The sequence below is a fragment of the Sturnira hondurensis genome, unplaced genomic scaffold, assembly GCF_014824575.4.
Source record: "Sturnira hondurensis isolate 20B ecotype Veracruz unplaced genomic scaffold, ASM1482457v3 Scaffold0014302, whole genome shotgun sequence".
Classification (NCBI taxonomy): Eukaryota; Metazoa; Chordata; class Mammalia; order Chiroptera; family Phyllostomidae; genus Sturnira; species Sturnira hondurensis.
In genome coordinates this window covers 6,686,385-6,706,218 of record NW_028086933.1, presented here as the reverse complement: position 1 = coordinate 6,706,218, position 19,834 = coordinate 6,686,385, and the positions used below count along the sequence as shown (strand labels likewise).

The 19,834-nt window shown below is 42.6% G+C and overlaps 1 protein-coding gene across 21 annotated transcripts in view; it reads right to left on the bottom strand.

Moving 5' to 3' along the window:
• The window catches only part of ANK3 (ankyrin 3), a 328,888-nt gene that overhangs the window by 113,397 nt on the left and 195,657 nt on the right, over nt 1-19,834 (bottom strand). For 17 of the 21 annotated variants that reach the window (XM_037062711.1, XM_037062709.1, XM_037062715.1 and 14 more), the window contains exons 18-23: nt 17,428-17,526; nt 13,410-13,508; nt 13,225-13,323; nt 12,691-12,786; nt 8,365-8,437; nt 8,138-8,200 (exon numbers count right to left, since the gene is read on the bottom strand). In XM_037062711.1, the coding sequence (XP_036918606.1) occupies nt 8,138-8,200; nt 8,365-8,437; nt 12,691-12,786; nt 13,225-13,323; nt 13,410-13,508; nt 17,428-17,526 (529 nt within the window). The remainder of the gene's footprint in view (nt 1-8,137; nt 8,201-8,364; nt 8,438-12,690; nt 12,787-13,224; nt 13,324-13,409; nt 13,509-17,427; nt 17,527-19,834) is intronic. The other 4 variants (XM_037062717.1, XM_037062723.1, XM_037062726.1 and 1 more) reach the window with 1 other exon arrangement.

Sequence of the window (19,834 nt, the reverse complement as noted above, 5' to 3'; positions counted from 1 at the left end):
TTACCCTAAACTGTGGGAAAGGAATAATAGGATGCAGTGTGTACTCATGAAAGACTGCCAAGGACGCTGTGAAGAAAGCTGGGTCTCTGGGGGGAGAGCAGGACTGGAGTCCTGCAAAGAGCCTCCTGCAGTCAGCATCCCCTGAGATAATGGCTGAGGTGGGGGCAGGATCGGGGTGGCGGCCACGGGGATGCAGAGGACAGGGACTGGAGATGTGCTCTGGAGGCAGAACTAATAGGACTTGCTGATGGACAGGATATGAGTGGTAAAGAAAAAGAAATTACACTGAACCCCAGGTTTTGACTTGGGTACTGGACTCGTTCACTGAGATGGGGAGGGGTAGGAAGAGGCACTGTTTAGCAGGGGTATAGTCAAGGCATGATGACGTAAATTATTTGTGAGAATCTCAGGGGAAACATCAAGTACACAGCTGGGAGCCCCAGTGGAAAACATGGGTGAAAATCACTACATAATTCCAATTCCAAAGAAAGGCTACCCAAGGTAGGGTGGGATCCATCTTAGAATAAAGACCTTCATCCTAGTCCACAGATCTTTTTCTTTAGCTGAAAATTCCTTTAAATTCATTGTTGTTTGAGGTGTAAGCACACCTTGGGAGAGTCATTATGAAGCTGTGTATCAATTTAATACACAGTCTAGGCCTGTCTCAGTGAGAAGGGATTTAATGGAGAGAAAAAGGAACAGGCACAAGTTCTCCACCCTGCATTTTCTCGAGTCTCCCTCCACTTTGATGCAACTGACCAAACGCATATGGAAGGTCTGCAGGGCCCCAGGCCCAGTACTGGGATCTGGGGATGCAACTGAGAAGAAGACTTGGTCTCTGCTTCTGGTGTTTCACTGTGACTTTATCACAGTGAGTAGCGTGCCATTACGTAATGTCTATTTGAAAGGCCAGTTATGAGCAGAGGACTATCAAGCAAAAGGCTAGGTGATTTAAGAGGTATTTGCACAATGATAAAATTTCAGGTGAAGAACAATTTCTGCATGACACAACCGCCACTCCTTTGAACTATGTTGGGGCAAGCTGATCTCCAAGCGCTTTCCAGAGCTATAAAACTAGACACGTAATCGTCTGGTATACTCACTGGGGTAACAAAGAGATTCGGATGGCAGCATAGTCCTCGACACTTGGTGAGGAGGGGTCCTAAGGGGTATTTTTCTGGTGTTGTTCTTGATATCTAGCTTCATATTTCTCAAACTAATTTCTCTTAATTTTCTGAGTTTCAGATTATGCCAAGCAAAATTCTAGTTATTCTCCCCTAACTGAGAATACTTGGGCATATTTACTAAAATGACTTGCTTTGGATTCTTAAAATCTATTCTAAATCACGTTTAAATTTATTTTACTTGAACTTGCATCTCTTGGTCAGCATATTTCTTTCACCCAGAAGGCCAGATGAAGGTATATTTCTATTGCAGCTTCATTAAAGTCTTCAAAAAATAATTCTTACTGCCTTGTGATAATTTTGAAGAGCACGATCTGTTCTGTCTCCTAACCATAATGCCTTTTTTAAAAAGAAATTTACAAATACATCCTTGGGCTCTGTATATAAGAAACAGATCACGTTAAGGTATCAGTGAAAGAAGTCACCTGAAAGCACAGACCATCTCTCCATCTCCTGGTCCAGCCCTGCCTCTCTCCTGGCCGGGCAAGCCACTCAACTCTTACCTGGGCTGCGCTTCCTCAGCAGTTACATGACACTGACCCCTCCCTTTCAGTTCTTTGAAATCTGTGGGTTTTAATTTGCTGTGGCTTCTATCAGGCCCTAAACTTGGCACCAAGGTGAACTGAGTGTGACTCTCCTCACCCCTGATGTCACTCTAATACCGGATGAAATTTTATGGCTTTATCGGATCTCAAACTCTTACGTAGTTGATAATTACTTCTACCACACATTGTACTTAGAATGTTATTTTGTATTTTAATAGTTGGGATCTGCACTTGATCCTGAAGACATTTTGCAGCCCTATTAAATTTGTAAGTACCTAAGGATTAAATAATTCTTCCCAGCAAGTTTGCTCACCCAGATGTCTCATAAATCTGTTTAGTAGGGTCGTATTTCACAGAGCTGCCTTTTTGGATTTTACTTTTCATGGTTTAATTCCATTTCTCATTATGTCTCATCTATAGTTTTAAAATCTGCTACCCAATCCACAAGAATTATGCAAGTTAAAATAATATTTTATATACATTTAAAACATTTACAGAATACATTTTATATGAATTTATCATTTAAAACCAATTTTGACCTAACGCTAACTGAATTCTCTTGGGAAGGGACCCCCAACTGGAAGACAATTGAAACCTTAATCTCAATTTTCTTTCTTCTTTCCTTCCCTTTATTTTTATCTCTTTTCTTTTTTTCCTCCCTCCCTTCCACTCTCTTCTCTGTTCCTTTCTCTCTCCTCTTTTCTTCTGAATGATAATCTCAATTGTAAAACATCAGAATCTAACAGGTACTAGAATCAATATATTAATGTTGTATGTATGTTAATATCAATGTATGTACCATGTTCTGGGAAAGAAAACAGCAGAGCAGTAAGATATTTGTGAACCAGTCTAGGCCTCTGAGGAGCTCTGCTTACCTCCTTCCCTGTGTAATGCTTGGGCTTAAAATCCTACCTTAGACAAGGTTGCCTATCTCCTTTTCCTCTACTGCTCTGCTTTTCTGAGCCTTCATCCTTTGCTCTACTCTGTAACATGACTCCTTCGTGCCCCTGGGTCACTGACTGATAGCATTGTCTGGACTTGTTACTTTAAATTTTTTTTGAGCAAGTAATCCGAACATTCCTTCCCCTATAATGATTTCTCACAGTGGACCAACGTAAGAGGAGAAAGAGAAGGAGAAAGCAAAAAGAAAGAGGAGAGACTACTGTTCTATTAATATTTATTCAATTTTTATAATTTAGAATTAAAATGATATTTTCCCATATTACACATTGCTTCTTCTATTTTTTTCTTGAGAAAACTGAACAGCGTATATTGCTGCTATTTTTACTTGCTTTAAAAAGCTGCTGATATCAGCATCCCGAGATACCAGCATAGTAATCCCTTACTAATTCTTGTAGAGAGATATTTTCACAACGTGTGGTTTCATGGAAATAATCATGTACTACAGTTCCGAGGGCTAATTGAAGCAGGCAGCCCTAAATCCAACTAAAGCGGCAAAGTTCTGGCCAAACAGGCAAATGAGTCAGAAGTAAAATCTATCATTAACATTGTAGGGGCCTCTTAGAGTTAACATGTCACAATGATTTGCTTTGGAATTTGGAGTATTATAGAAACGCTAGTTTCTGCAGCAAAGAATGACGTAAGCCACGTGATAGAACAAATGTGGCTTCACTGAGCTCCTATGGACAAAATTCAGGGACATTAGCTGACAGTAATAAGCACGTCAAATTAAATGTACATTGCAACCTCAAAAATATCTTAACCTTCAGTAATAGATTTTTAATATCACTCATGGACAAAGCAATGACTCTTCCACTGTCTGCTTTGACCACACCACATCTAGAACACGGTGTTCAGGTCTGGCCCCCTCAGTTCGCGGTGGGTAGAGAGTGGTGTACTGAAGTGTGCGTAGGCGGCTGAGTAGGATGGTGAGGGAACAGCGGAAGGAAGTGGGGATAGTACGCCTACAGAAAAAAAGACTACGAAGAAATGTGAAAAGTGTTTTCAAATATTGAAGGGATCATCACATGAAAGAGGCAGATTTTGTTCTGAGTAGTGCCAAATAGATCAGAGCCCGAATCGAGGAGTAGCAGCTACAGAACATTCCTTGAAACGAAGAATTTTTAAAGTCACAGTTATTCCCAGTGGAGCAGGCAGTTGGGGAAGCAGGACATTCCTATCATTTGAGGTACCTGGGAAAAGGAACTCCCGAGCAGAGGGTTCTAGGGAGGCAATTCCCTGCACTAGCTGGTTGATGTCTGGACTTTAAGGAACCCCTTTCCACATTAAATTCTACCACATTATGAAATCAAAAGCCATTTTGTAACAGGGCGCAGCCAAGGGGGGACCTAGAAAAGGATTTGGAATGGGGTCCAGAGCTCAGGGTGTCCAGGAAATATTAAGATGTCCTCACCTCCCCCCTCCCCCGCCCCCCCCAGGGGGAAGGGACAAACGGAGCAAGGCCATTGAGAGCTGTTTTGCATAGCAACAGTTTTGCAGCTAACCTCTGGAATGGTCATTTAACGTATCTATAACCTTTAACTGGTTCCATAGATACGTTAAATAGCTGTGGCCAAGTTTTGAGCCAGGGAGAAGGGAGTGGCTTCTACCCAGGATGTAACTGGGGGCTGGTCCCCTGAGTTACGGAGCTTGCGTGAGAGCTTGCAGTTGACTGGCTCCATGCCATGGGCCATACCTGCCCAGACTAATGATGGCAGCCCAGTAAACTCGTAATAATACAGAAATACTGGCAGGTGTAACTGATTGTGGGAGGAGTCGGATATGGGGCTGCAAAGAGGGATTGGCGCGGGGATTTAAACCCAGACGTGGCAGCCATTAGAGGGGAGAGCCACGCTGTTTTGGAAGAGTACAGACCCCTGCAGCCATTGGGGGAGAGCCACGCGGTTTCAGTAGAGTTAGGACCGCCCCGCCCTTTCCCAGGTGAAAGGGAAAACCACGCAGCTTTGCTGGAATGGAGATCCCTGCGGCCAGGTGAAGAAGAAAGACACGTGCTTTTGGTGGAGTGTGGACCCCTGCAGCTTTGGTAGAAGAGGCCCACGTGGCTTTGGGGTGCTCCCTTTGGCCACGTGGCCTGCAAAGCAGGAGAGATTTTGATTGGAACTTGGTACAAAGAACTCTTGCCAGTGGAAGGTACCGCATGACTTTGGATTAATTGGAGAGCCTGCGTGGATGGTCAACACAGCTGACGATACCAGTGGCCTGGAAAAACGGGTGTGTGCTCTTTTCCTGATTTACGGTACCTAGAGTTGGGACAGTGGGAGGAGAGAGAGAGGGAGAGAGGGAGAGAGGGAGAGAGGGAGAGAGGGAGAGAGGGAGAGAGGGAGAGAGGGAGAGAGGGAGAGAGGGAGAGAGGGAGAGAGGGAGAGAGTGTGTGTGTGTGTGTGTGTGTGTGTGTGTGCGCGCGCGCGCGCGCAGGTGTATAGCCTAAAGGACTCTGACATTTTAATGGAGGCGTTAGACCTGAATAGCATTAAATAAACATTTCGGTTCCTTTTCACAAATCTCTGGCATTGAGAGATGTCTTTCCAATTGGCGGTGGACAGACGAGCCCAGTAGGTATTAGTACACCCTCCTTGGGAGGGGCCCCTGTTTTCTGTCGCAATCTGTGGCATCCCTTGGTGCGGCCAAGTATTGCCCCCCCCGCCGGACCCCTGTTTGGTAACAATTTGACTCCAACAGCCCATGAACACACCCACAGAACAAGGGCCAATGTGTTTAAAGAAAGATTGGATAAAGTGGGAATTAAAATGTTCTTGTTAATTTCAAATTACCAAACTGCAATAAATCTAAAGGACATGACTATCATTTATAGTTAAACAGCTAGATCCAGTAGCTTCAAACTCAGGATTCAAAATTTCTCCTTTTCTTGAAATTATTTGGTTATTCACATGAATAAAGGCTATATTGTATAGTCCACTGAAACTTGGCTTCTCATCGATGTGGCTCTTTTGGTCTATTTTGTTAAAAACTAGCAAATTTTTAGGTGTGTGACATTCGTATTCTATTTCATACAAATTTCATCATTTTCATTTTATCTTCTGCATATCAAGAATTACTCTGAAAAGCCCTGGCTGGTGTAGCTCAGTGGATTGAGCGCAGGCCTGCGACTCAGATGATCGCGGTTCGATTCTTAGTCAGGGCACATGCCTGGGTTGCAGGCCAGTTCCCTGCAGGCCAATTCCCAGCAGGGGACGCACGAAAGGCAACCATACATTGTTGTTTCTCTCCCTCTCTCCTTCCCTTCCCCTCTAAAGATAAATAAATAAAATCTTTAAAAAAAAAAGAATTACTCTGAAAATGCGGCATAAGAAGGCATTGAAATATCATATGACAAGAAAGCACAGTACTCTTAAAATCCTAAAGATGATACAGATATTGTCTATTTGGGGATAGAACGGACATAAACATACAGCTGACGCTTCAGAGGAAAGGAGGGAAATATGAACAAAGCCTTTAACATTTGTCAAAACAACATTCACAAACAATGAGACAGGTTCTTCTTAGCCCTAACGACCACATGGCATTAGCTGTTCTGGACTGTGGCTCAGTTTCTACCACACACTAACACACCAACAGTGGGCTGCCATTGTGAGGCCCAGCGGTGAGAAGCCGGGAGAATTCCTTGGCAAGTAGGACAGGGAAACGGAGACAGACAGCTGAACACAACGGAGGAGCAATTTACAGCCAGGTGCAGATCGTTACCTGGGAGGAAGGCCCTGTCCCCCAGTGCCTGGCAGGAGGCAAGATTGGGAAAACCAGGACCTCGCCCCAGATGAGGTAATTTTTCTACCTCTTCTCTGGCCTTTTCTTCCAGCAGAAAGATAACATCTGCCTCAGTTGTATTTCAGCTTCAGGCCCAGAAAAGCAGCAAAACCAGGTAGCAATGGCCAGCACCAACTGCAATGACTGAAGACCCCTGCCCTGTCACTGACCAATCGGAGAAGACCGTGACCCTGAAAGGACATACCTGGAGAACTGATGAATACTCTACTGTAACCCTCCCCTAAGATTCCCACCAGCAAGAGAGGTAAAAGCCTCAAGATAGAGGACCCAGGTCTCTAGGTCAGTTCGCCCTCTGGGGGGCAGCCCACAGGATTCCCTTCTTCTTCCCTCACTCCCTTCCCCACAGGCAAGCGTCTCCGCGACTCTAAGGCAATGGGCAGCTGGCAGCTTGTCCCAGGCTAATGCACTGAGTCTGTCCCCAGGGCCTCCTTTTCTCTGACTTCCCAGTGAGCTAAGGCAGCCCAGCCCAGGCTCTCCTGTTGCTGCTTCTCTATGCTAAGCCCACCCTTGTTTTCACTGCCCCCAGCTTGGATAAATGTACCCTCACAGGCACCTCGACTTGTGAAATTTTTCCTGCAGGAAGTCAGGAACCCACACACTACAGCTGGTCCTAGGCAGACTTGCTCAGGGTCAAGCCCTTGTCCGGTACCAACTGGTTAAATAGTTAAAATGACTTTGGATCAGGTAAATTTTTCCACTATTTTGGTTTTCAGTGCATTTTGTGCAAATCAAAGAAGGAACCAATAATTAAAACAGGGAAGATTACCTAAAGGTGGAGAAGACTAGCAACATTATGACTGATTCCAGAGAAAAATACTGCATGTGAGAAGGCAAATGGAGGGAGCAGTAAGAGAATTTCACACAATGTAGTTGTGGAAAGTCAAATGATGCAAGAAAGTAACAAATATAATACAAATTCTGTAAGTAAACATTATTTCAGCAACACTCCATGATTTGTCATCTTTATAACATTTATTCATGGTAAAAATGCTGGTTTTCCAATAAGCCTTGTAAACGTGTCATTAATTATGAATAACCTGGTCAAATGTATTGATTTTTAAATAAGGCAGAAAACATACAGTTTCTTTTAAGCACATGAAGTATAGCTATCTATGATCATTTATATTTTGATTTGATTTCTTTTATGAAAGCAATCTTGAAATTTTATATTTTGAAAGCAATTTTGTTAGGGTTGTGTTTTCATTATTAGTTCAAGATCAAAAGCTGCTTTTGCTACAAAGCTGAAGGAAAATCTTAGAATGGGAAACTGATCTCGTGCCTATAAGGATATCGTCTCTTATTTAAAAAATATTTTAGCTGTAAGCATGAACCAGTTTTCCCTTTCGAGATTTCCAGACAGAAACAAGAAAACATCAATTTCCTGCTTACCAGAAGCAAAGAGAAAATCATCTAGATACTGAGTGAGACTTGTATTTGCAAGCTGGAGAATGGGTTTGAGAATGGGTTCAAAGAGACTAAAAGAAGATGATCAGTAATAGCAACTAGGCATTGTTGAAATGACACATTAATAATCTAGAGAGAAAATGAAAAGTTAGTAACTCAAGGAAGTGTTACATTTTAAAGATTAGAAATGGAAGATAAAGGTGGTAGTTAAGTTTCATCACAACAAAAATTTGCAAATACCTTCTTCAACATCTGAGATATATTCGCCATCACTGAGCATTTCAGGGGCATTGGCTTTACGAACTGCATGATTTAAGTGAACAATGTAAGTGTGTGGAAAATGCATACTCTTGATATTACAACAACACATTTTAATGTTTCTACAAATGTTTTTGCAATGAACTTTCTTCAGGAAAGAAATACATAGCCACTCTTAATTATTACGAACACAAAGGAGGTTTTCATACCTTCATCATCAGACATGTCAAGAACTTCATTCATTGTTTCTGGAACATTCATTTTGTGCTTCTCTGTGACAGTCTAGTAACAACAAGAAAAAAAAAACAGTGACTTTAGTGTGAGGAGAGTGCTTGTTTTAACGAGGCTATTTCTTTCTAAATTAGTTGGTTTATTATTAGTTGATTTATATGTTGCTCATCCTAAAGCCCTCACCTATAAAATGACATCAAAATGGTTCTTTAGTGGCACTAAGGCCCTCACCACATACATGACGGAGAACAAATACAAGGTGAACAATTCTAGGGACACAGCACGCCAGCTTAAAGTGTTTAAGTCGCTAATAAGGCTCTTCACACAACAAAGAAGAGCGATATTGCCTATACTTTTTCTGTACTTCTCCTGGTCTCATGCACCTGCCACCTCCTTTTACTAAATGTCTTGGCTGAACGTAAGCCAAATGAGCAGCAAGAAATACGTCTTTACCGCTTGTCAAACCAGACATTTCTTTTGTCTTCCCTACCTAACTATACATTTTAATTCCTAGAATACATTGATATTAGGATTGCATAATTCACATAATTTAATGACTGTGTATTTGAAGAAAATACTTTGGAGGTAATGCATTTGCAAGATCATTTTAACCTCTACAGAAAAATGTAAAGAATGGTATAGTGACGAAGAAAGCCCTTACTGAGTCTCTTACTTGTTCTGCGATCTCCTTACCCACAGAGATCGTATCCATCTAAAGACAGGCAGCATTACTTGTTAGAAAATCTTAATGACTTAATGTTTCAGAGAGTCCTCTGAATTCTGAGCACATGAAAGACTATGGAACAAAGGAAGACACCATCTAAATGATGCAGCTGAAACAAGCTACGCTGTTAAAACTCAGGAAGGGTCAAGTCCACAGTTGCCTACTGCAGTTCATACAATACTCGGTCAATGTGATCCACACCTCGTCCTCAAATGTCATGTTGGAGAAAAGCGCTAGTCGGTGCCCCTTCCATCGTGTGAATCTGCATCTGAGCCTTGTTTTAAATAAGCTTTTTATGTTGGAGCAATTTTAGATTTACAGAAATTTTGTAAAAATAGTATAGAGAGTTCACTAGTTTCTCCTATTACTAGCATCTTATTATGGTACATTTATTATAATTGATGAAGCAGTCTTAATATATTATTATTAATGAAAGTCCATATTCAGGTTTTTAACGTTTCTACCAAATGCCCCTTTTCTCTGTCCTAGGATCCCACCCAGGATACCACATTATCTTTAGCCGTCATTTCTCCTCCTGACTGTGAGAGTTTCTCAGACTTCCCTTGTTTGTAATGACCTTGACAGTTCTGCGGTGACCTGGTTGGGTGTTTTGTAGACTGTCTCTCGTCTGGAATTTGTCTCATGGTTTCCTCATGACTAGACTGAGGTAATATGTTTTTTGAGAGAAGACCACACAGGTAAAATGCCATTTTTATCACATACCATCAATGTGACTTACCGGCATTGACCTTAACCTACGTCATCCGGCTGCCGCTGTGCTGGCCTGGTGTCTCCATTGTAAAGTTCCTCTGTTCCCTCCCAGGCCCCTTTCCAGCCTCTTGTCTTTGGAAGGAAGTCACTTGATTGAACCCAGATTTAAGCAGTGGGCAATTATGTTCCACCGCCTTCTGGGTGGAGTTGTCTCAAAAATTATTTGGAATGCTGTTGCCTGAGAAATTTGTCTCTACTTCCATACCTATTCAGGCATTTATTCATCAGTATGGATTCTGGACATTTATTATGTACTCTGCTCTATACCCCAACACTATTTATTTATTTTTGCTCGAACTGCTCCAGCTTTCGGCACTGGGGACTCTGTTGATTCCTGTGTCCCTTTGACATATCCCCACCATTTCTTGGGTGCTTATTTATTTACTTATTTGTCCGAGAGGGGACACTTCCTTTTTTGGCAGTCCAAGATGTTCCTTTCTCATCTTGGTTTTCTACCATCTGAATGTTGGTTTCCTCATATTTCCTACCTCGGTTCTAGTTGGATTCAGCCATTTCTCTAAGGAGCCCTGGTCCCCTTTATTAGGTAATGGAATTAGAAACATATCTGAGTGATACATGTACTCTGCTCTCTGCTACTCAGGGAACTGAGTATTTTAAACAATGCAATTTAAACAGTTTCATTCATATCTCTTGAACATCACCTTCCAGCCAGTTTGCTGTGCTGCATCTTTCTCAGAATTGCCACATATACATGGTGCTCCTATGGGAGATGCAGCCTTTTTAAAAGGTGTTTTTAAAAACTAAAGTCTGCTTACGGACACAGTGAGGCCCCATAACTGGCTGTGCAGAGGAGGTCTCCCTCTGGGACCGACTGCGCTGTGTTTAGTGATTTTAAGATCACAGACTCCACCCTGAATGGCGTCCATCCTCCGGTAACTGGACTACATGTAACTGCTAAGGCAGGGCTGATGAGGCGGTGTCTCGGCTTGAAACAGTCTCACACACCACGGTGCCATGCTAAGTCTTAGGGACTTGGATGGACTACTTTCTAATCAATGTGAGTACTTCACTTGGTGGAAGCCTCATCTCTTTCATTAGGCCAACTGAACGTTTCCTGTCGGCATGAGTCCTGTCTACTCGCTCTACGAGAAACAAGTCCAGGAGCGAAATGGTTCAGCCCAGTCTGTGTCTGTCTCTCCCCTGCGCCTTCAAACCCCTCTCTTCCAGGTGAGTTCCTGAGGCTGTAACTTGATACTTTGTCTGCAACTTTATTTTCTCTGAGAGCCTTTTTGGTATCAAAGAAACAATTTGAACTTTCTGAATGGGTGACAAATTCATTTCCATTCCATCATTTTGTATTTTGAACTTTTCGATGAGCTTCAGTTCACTAAGAAGCCTTATCTGCTTGTCGCAGTGACTTCAGGTCTTTTGTAGCACGGCGACACTTGGCCATGGTTTAACCCCTTGTCCTCCTCTCTCCTTCCCGACCCTGGAAAGAGCTACATGAGATGTCTATAAAATTCTTGACTTGAGAATTTTGTCATAGATTTTCGGATGACGAAATGCTCAAGAGGAATGTGAAAGCAACATGTGGGACTTTATCTCCTATAGAAATGATACACTGAAGGTAGAGATGTGCCCGGGAGGGGGTAAGAGGGGGAGGCGTAGGTAGTGCCTTGGGGTGGTGGACACACAACATACAGGTGATGTGTCATCGCACTGTACACCTGAAACCTATATAATTTATTAACCAATGTCACCCCCCAAATTTGATTATAAATAAATGATAGAAATGTGCTCTGATGGGTAACCATCGTGTTAGTTCATTAAAGCTATTATTTTCTCTTTCATGCATTATCAGACTTCTCTTTTGTAATCAGCAGGCTTATTATTTAGTTTCTAAAGCATGCAGATAGCCAAATACCTCAATCTGCAGGTAGCTAAAGAACCCCTCAACTCATGTGTTTCATATGCAGCCCTGTGTATACAAACTGTGCAGATGCTAACTGCGACTTCTTTCATGTTGGTAGGTGGGAGATGAGGAGAGAGAGCAGAGATGGTAATTCCAAGTGTTCCAGAGTCTGACATTTACCATATCAGTCGTGGGCCCACGTGCTGAGTCATTCCGCCTGGGAAACTCAAATAGGGCCCTGAGATGGTGCAATACCTGCTCAGCATTCCAAAGTTACTGAATCTTGATGCGGTTCAAAGAAGCCAGGTGGGGTTAACAAAATGACTTATCCTAGAGGCTGTAGCTTGTGAAGCTGTATCTGATTCAACAAGGCCTCCTGGCAAAGATTTACTTTAAATTTTAATGAAGCAGCTATTGTTTTCCCCATGCAAATGCCCAGAGATGAAGGGAAAATGAGTGAAAGTGGCGAAAATCAATTTGATCCTGTCTCTAATGTTTTATTTTCATTACAATGTAATTTTTACCATAATGACAACAATGTACCCATTATTATTTGTGATTTAAAATATTTCAAGGAACCAACTTAGAATTTTCAATTTTCTTACACCGTCAAAGAAGGATGTTAGAAATACTTCTGCCTTCATCTCATGAAAACTTTTTACAATATCAAAGCAAATAAATACATTTAGCTTTACATGGAACTAAAAACTCTATAGCCACTACCGCAACTTTTAAAGGTGTGTTTTTAGTGTTGATGTTTTCTTGGTGTCAGAAACGAGAGGTTTGCTGTGCTGACTGCCAACGGCAGGGCAACAACATCTGGAAACGGCTCGTAGCCTGGACGGAGGAGACAGGGTCTGTCTTTGCAAAGCTCAGGATAATCTCCTGTCTGAGAAGTGGCTCCCTGGGTCGCCGAGACTGGTACCCACTACTCACCGTTGTGGTAATGGTCTCTTCAGTCACGACCTTCAGTGTGTCGACCACCGAGATGTAGCCAAGCCTGCGGGCAATGGCCAGGGCAGTGTTTCCATTCTGTTAAGAGGAAACGTGAGTGTCTCATCAGCCCCATCCCACTGTCACAGGCAAAACGCTGTTTCATCACTCGCACACTTTGCAGGAAACCCACCTAACCTGTTCCTACTCTCAGAGCAGAGTCTGAGCTGCTACGGACTGACTCCAAGAGGTGTTTAATGTACTGAGCTCTCAAGGAAACAGATGCCTGTTTCTTCTGATTATGTACTTCCTCCTCGGTGGCAAGGCAATCAGTTTTTAAGCATAAAACTCTAATCACAACTCTCTCTCTGGACAGCTCACAACAACACAATTATTGTCCATTTCACTCTGCTCATTGCTTGTTCATGCCTATCCATGAAAGTGAAGAACAACACTGGTGCACGGTGAGAAATGTAAGGGGATCCTGGTGCCCAGGCCCGTCCCCTCCCTCCTCCCTAGCTGGCCCTTGGCTCTTACCACAGTGAGTTCATTGGGGGAGGCGTTGTTCTGGAGCAAGACGTTGATGATGTGTGTGTGTCCTTGTTGGGCTGCTTGATGCAAGGGCGTATACCCGTTCTGTGGAAGGAAGATGGAAGACATGACTCACATTGCCTCGGACACAATCAGTGGTTTGGGTGGCTACCGAGGAGAAGGGACTTCACCTTTGTTTTGGCGTTGACTTTTGCAGAATGCTGGAGTAGGAAGTTAACAATCTTGATGTTTCCGTAGTGGCAGCCCACGTGCAGGGGTGTATATCCCATCTGCAATGACATATTTTAAAAGAGAAGCAGTGTAAGTACACTTTTAGTAGCAGTGATCTTAATTAGAAGCCAAATTGTTCTTTAACCTTTCTTTTTGAGCTGACAAAAATAGCTTTTTCCTTAGGAAAAAAATAAACAGCTAGAGAAAAGGAGACAGTGACCTATGAAGGCGTTCCCATAAAACTATCAGCTGATTTCTCAAAAGAAATCTTTCGGGAAAGAAGGGGCTAGACAGAAGTGTTCCCAGTCGTGAAAAGAGAGGACCTATGTCCATGATTCCTTTATCTAGCAAAGCTATCATTTACAATGGAAGGGCAGATAAAGTGCTTTGAAGACAAGGTACAGCTAAAGGAATTTATTATCACCAAACCCTTATTATATAAAATGTTAAAGGGGCTTATCTAAGAAAAGATCAAAAATAGGAGCAGTAAAATGACAACAAACTCATAATTATCAACTGAACCTAAAAAAAACCAAAACCCAAAACAAACTAAGCAAACAACTAGAACAGGAACAGAATCACAGAAATGGAGATCACACGGAGGGTTATCAGCAGGATAGGGGAGGGGGAGAATGGAGAAAAAGGTACAGGAAATAAGAAGTATAAATAGTAGGCAGCAAATAGACGGGGAGGTTAAGAATAGTATGGGAAATGTAGAAGCCAAAGAACTCAATGTACAACCCACAGACATGAACTAAGGGTGGGGAGGAAGGCAGGTGGGAGGGTTGTGCAGGGTGGAGGGGAATAAAGGGGGGAAAGTGGGATAACTATAATAGCATAATAAAATATATTTAAAAATAAAGTACATCCTTGACAGTTCTTAGAGCTAGTCTTAGGTATAAACAATAATACCATATCACATTTAGATATCCATATCACTTCCCAAGGTGCTCTTTCTTGCATTAGCTAATTTTATTCTCATAACACCTTCTCAAGATCAGAAAGAAAGACAAAGGGGTTGACAGCCTGGATAAACTGAGCAGTGGCTTCCTGTTGAGGGGTCAGAAGAGTGTTCCTATGGAAGGACTTAGGCTAGAATTGAAAATTCTATTCTCTTAAAAGTGTATCAAAATTAAAAAATCGAAGTGGCTAAATGATAATACAATGCGATAGGTGAGGATCAGAATGCATGACAGAGATTGAAGGAAAGAGATATACTAAAGCCGAAGAGGCTGTTGTGAGTTCAGGATGTCTGAGCAGTTTGAACCTGATGTAGGCGCAGATGCTCCATTTAAAGCGTCCTGCCTCGCTAACCACTGCGTGAGAAACCCCCCGGATTCAGATGACGCAATGGGCTGTTTCTCAAATGAGTACAGATGCCTGAGGGGTTATGAGTTCCACCTATTTAAAAATGTATAACGTGTGTGTTCTAGACAATGACATTTGAAAGGGTATTAATTTTCTAGATGGACACACTGTGACGGACACTGCCACCCAATTTCAGTGCCCACACTAGATCTCTCTTTATGACGACACTGTGGTCCCAGATGGCTGAAGGGCAGACCACGGGCTTTTTACACCAGTTCTAAATGGGCATGCAGTGGGGCGCCCATGTTTTCGAGGGTCGGGGTCTCACAGGCAATGGTACTAATGTGTGTTTACGGGGACTTTGCACTATAGACGGAAAGTGTCCTCCAAATGAGTGCACTGATGGGGGATTGGGGCGGTAATTAGGTCAGGAGGGTGGCAGCTTGGGAACAGAATCGGTGCGCTTATTCCCCCTTCACCCTCTTCTACCTTCCCCACCCCCTTCCCTCTGGTAATCACTGTACTGTTGTCTGTATCCATCAGGAATTTTTTCTTTTTTTTTACCACTGAGAATTTGAAAGTTCATGGGATATAATGAATTCCTTATTCTAAGGAGTTTCTTATGTTATTAAGGTTAGTAAGACTTAATTATATTATAGTACAGTAGTATTATAGCTCCTATAGTATTATAGCTCCTTACTAAGGAGCTTGTTATATGGTAAGGTTAGGAAGCCAGGCACCCCCTGTCCTGCACTCCTGCTTTACTCAGCTATGGGACAGTCACAGCCTCACTTCCCTCGGTGTTGTGACCGTTGTGACCACTGCTGAGATGAGAAAGGAAGGAAATTTTTTTTTTTAAAGAAACAGACGCTTTCTGAAGTGCATTGCTCGTGAAGGGCAGGAAAGATATATACGTCAAAAAATACTGTGAGACTGTTACCCTGAGGGGTCTGCATGCAAAGGGGGGGCAGAAGGTACCCAGCACCCTTTCCTCTCCTCACAGCTGATCCGTGAGAACCATCGCCATACCTCCTGACTGAATTTTGGCACATGCCTTGGATGTATTGAGGCAAATAAACATTAAGATTCTTAACCCTGTCCATGCTTCCTAGAAGTTTTCCTGTGGAGAGAGAGAGGCAACCCAAAAAGGGCTTCTGTCTGTGTTTGTGTGTGTGTACATGGAATAAGACCGGGTGAATGCATCTACCACAAAATTGCACATTTCTGGAGATTGCTTTTTAATTAACGAATCAAGTAAAACAATGAATATAACCTAAGTCTTGTCTTTTATTTTTCTTAATTAAACGTGTTTTTGTTTTCAAAATGTGACGTGGGAAGAAACTGTTTGGGCCACTCCCACTGCCTTTGTTGATTTCTCTGTAAAAAGCTCAGCTGCCTAGGAGTGGCTGGGAAGGCATTCAGGGCCAAGGACAGCAAGACTTTTTAGAAAGTTTGGGAGGGAAGTCGAGTGAAGGGAGGGCTGGGCAAGTGGGCCACCAGGTGCGGCTGTGGAGTCTGGAGTGCCCAAAGGCGTTCTCAGAAGGGACGTGGGGAGGAGCGTGCTAATGCAAAACCTGCCTCAGACTATCCTGGCCAAGGACCAGGGACTGTTACATCTGTGTTACTATTTTAACACAGAGCTTTAAAAGCTTAAAGAATCTTGCCTGGTAAGGTCCCTCCCCTCTCAGGCAGCTCCTGTGTGACACACACAGTATGTGTGGACCAGCTGCAGCCAGAGAGCCAGAGCAATGTGCAGAAGTCGCCTGCTTGGGTCTGCTCCCGTGAATCCGTGCCAGTCTCGTAAGTCCAGCCTGGATTTGATGTCTGCACAGCTTTTCAACCTGGTTAATTATCAGTGTCTTCACTATCTGTCCACACCCCTCAGAATCTATCTATATTATACACAGAAAGCTTTTATTCATATTTAATAAGCATTTGTTTTTTTCTGTCAAAAAAGTGCCACATAGAAAAAAAGGAGTTATATTTTAGGGTAGATAAAACACGTTTGATACAAAGAGATAAAAAAATGAAGCACTGAAAAATGTTCATGGAAAGGAGATTAATATAAAGTCATATCTTTGATGATGACACAAAATATCCATTTTTTTCTTACCTGAGCTTGAAATTGTGGCATTATGTGAGATTAATTAATATTCTGTATTTTTGAAAATAACTATTTTGGCAGAGAGAGAGAGAGATGGGGAGAGAGAGAGAGAAGGAATGGCAGGCTAGCGACTACACACCATAATGAATTTAGCAAGCAGTAGTGACTGAATAACATTTTTCTGCCCCCACAGACTATGCCCGCATGAAATTAGACGTCACAAAGTGCGAACGGTTTTCTGCCTGCATTTCCGACCTCAGTCTCAGGAACCAAGAGAGGTCCAAGCTTCCCCACTGTGCCCTGGAAGGGTGGGTCCATGGTAACCTGGATCGACAGTGTCGACACAGCAGGGTACTGACGAGCAGCCAGGATAACAAACCCAGGCCACCAGCGAGCAAAGCGGCTGGGCTGCTACCATCAGTGTCCCTGCACAGCCGGATGTACACTGGAAGTTCCATGTATAAAAGATAGGAAGGTGGGTTGGTTCTTTCCCCCAAAACATTGCCCTTGCTTCCGCTCAGGGGTCCCTCAATGACCCGTTGTGTGGGTGCATTCTTTCTGTATACCTTTGTCTGGGCATCCACGTGGGCCCCTTGGTTTACCAGGACTTCGGCCACATTCACTCTGTCTTCTTGAGCAGCCAAATGGAGTGGAGTCAGGCCATTCTGGAAGAGAGTCAAAGTAGAGTCACCTTATCGTAGGGGGTGCAGGACAGGCAGGCTTGTTTGGGAAGCAATTTCCATAAATTCTAGGCGAGTAAATTAGAACTTCTATGTTGAAAAAAATTCTGGAGAATGAGCTTATACACTAGCGTTGTGGCAACATTATCTGCAAGTTTAATAAAAAATTTCAAACACTCAAAAGTAGAAAGAATGGACTGCACTCTGTACTCATCACAGACTCAGCAATTAGCAAGGTTTTCCTATACTAGTTTCATTTAGCCCTATTTCCTTTGCATAGTATTTTAAAGAAAATCAGATATTATACCATTTCTCCTACATTTGCCAGTGTTCATCTTGAAAAATACTTTTTTCAAAATTATGCAATTTTAATACATTATCAGTGGTACTAACTTTAGCAAAAAATATTAAAACAAAAATTGTTTATAAATTGAATTTTGATATATGGTAATATTTTCTCAATTAAATATTACTATCCAAAACTGACAAAATTTTCTGTGTGTTGTATCTGGGTGAGAATGATGGCTTGTGAAATATAAATGGTATATCGTGAGAACTTCCAGGTCATGTAGATGATGTATTGGTTCAACGAGACTAAATATTTGAAACCAGCTGTACCAAAGAATATGGAGGCTACGTGATTGTACTCACTGTAAAAAAACAAAATCACTAGAACTACACCCTTGTTTAAAAATCTTTGGTCTTGTGAAGCATTTTTTCATAAATAGTAATTAAGAGATAGTGAGTTGGTGCAGGTGCTCCCAGACGGCCTCCTTTCATGTGTCACGAACACAGAAGTTCGTGTCTGGAGGCCTCCTTCCTCCCACTTCGCCACCAGCCCAATGCGAATGTCAGCCTGTCCCATTGTGCAGAGAAAACTACTGAACCCACAGCAGCATCGGGTAGGGCTCAGAACCCTCTCTCTGCCGCACATCCTTCATTCAGGGGTTGTGATTCTGCCAGACGAACTACAGACGGAGGAAGGGTAACCCACTCCTGACTTTTTAAATAAGGTCTGTGGAATTTTGGAAGAAGTTCACCGAAACTGAACAAGGGGGAAATATGAAAAGGTGAATGATGCATTCACTTGAACTCCAAGAAACATATGCCAGGGCCCCGATGGCACCACCCAGACCTTGACATCATCACAGAAAAATGTTCCATGCTCTACTTCAGAGAAAACAAGTCTTTTCAGCCATAACATTTTGTAAAAGTGTCATGGTCATCTGCTGTGAGTTTGAGACTTGAAACTCAGAAGATACTTTACTGCGGGTTAGCAGCAGCCTTGGGGACATGCCCTGCCCTCTGGTGCTCCTCTGTCTATGTTCACGCGTGCTGTGGGTGACCGAGGACCTGTGGCACGGGGGCATTTCCCCCTTCTCAGGCTTCCTTCTCCCCCACGGCACACAGGGTCTCATTGCTGTGTGTATGTGCACACCTGCTCTATAAAGAGCGTTGTAATCCTGCATTTCAGCTCTGTTTTCCTGCCTGTCTTCTTCAAAGCCCTGAGAACTCGCTGGGGCAAATACTGTATGTTTAATCTCTATATAACCAGTGTCAGGAATCCAGCTATGAATCCATCTACTAATTGATGAAATCACAGGACAAAAGCAAACGCCTTCTGGTAAAACAATCAATTCAATAAAGAAAATTTTATTTTAACATTCATGATTTGGGTTTAAAAAGATTTAAAAAATAATCATGTGATGGTTCAAACAGTTCTATTTGAGTTCAGAAATTATCTGTTAATCTTTCCTGGGGTATTGACCATGGCTCAGTTAAAAAAGGGTATCTACTGGGAAAAGAGCGAACAGAACCGCCTCAGAATAATAACAGCTGTGTTGAATATTCTGTTTGCTGAAAAAAGAAATACAGCCACTTGTGGTCTGCAAAATCATAGGGACAATAGCAACATCAAAAGCAAAATGGAAGCAAGTCGGACGCCAGCACTTCGGCAGTAACGCACGTCCACGGTCTCTTTCCTTAAAACAGCCGGGAACTGCTGGTTACTAGTAAGGAAAGAAGTAAAACAATAAAGTGTTTAGTTTGCCATAAATTTTCACAAAAGCTCATTTTTGGGTTAATGTTTACTTTTTAGCAAGGAAAGAGAATCTAGCGTTAAAAGGGAAGGTGGGGTGGGCGGGTGGGAGGAGTATGGGGGACAGTAACTGATGCTTAAACTCTGGTGGTACAGGAAAAGCTGACAGAAAAATGGCCGGAGCTCCCTGCTGGATAATCTGCTTTCACATCAGGGCCTACTTAATACTTGAACAGAAAATGACAAGTGAGAAGG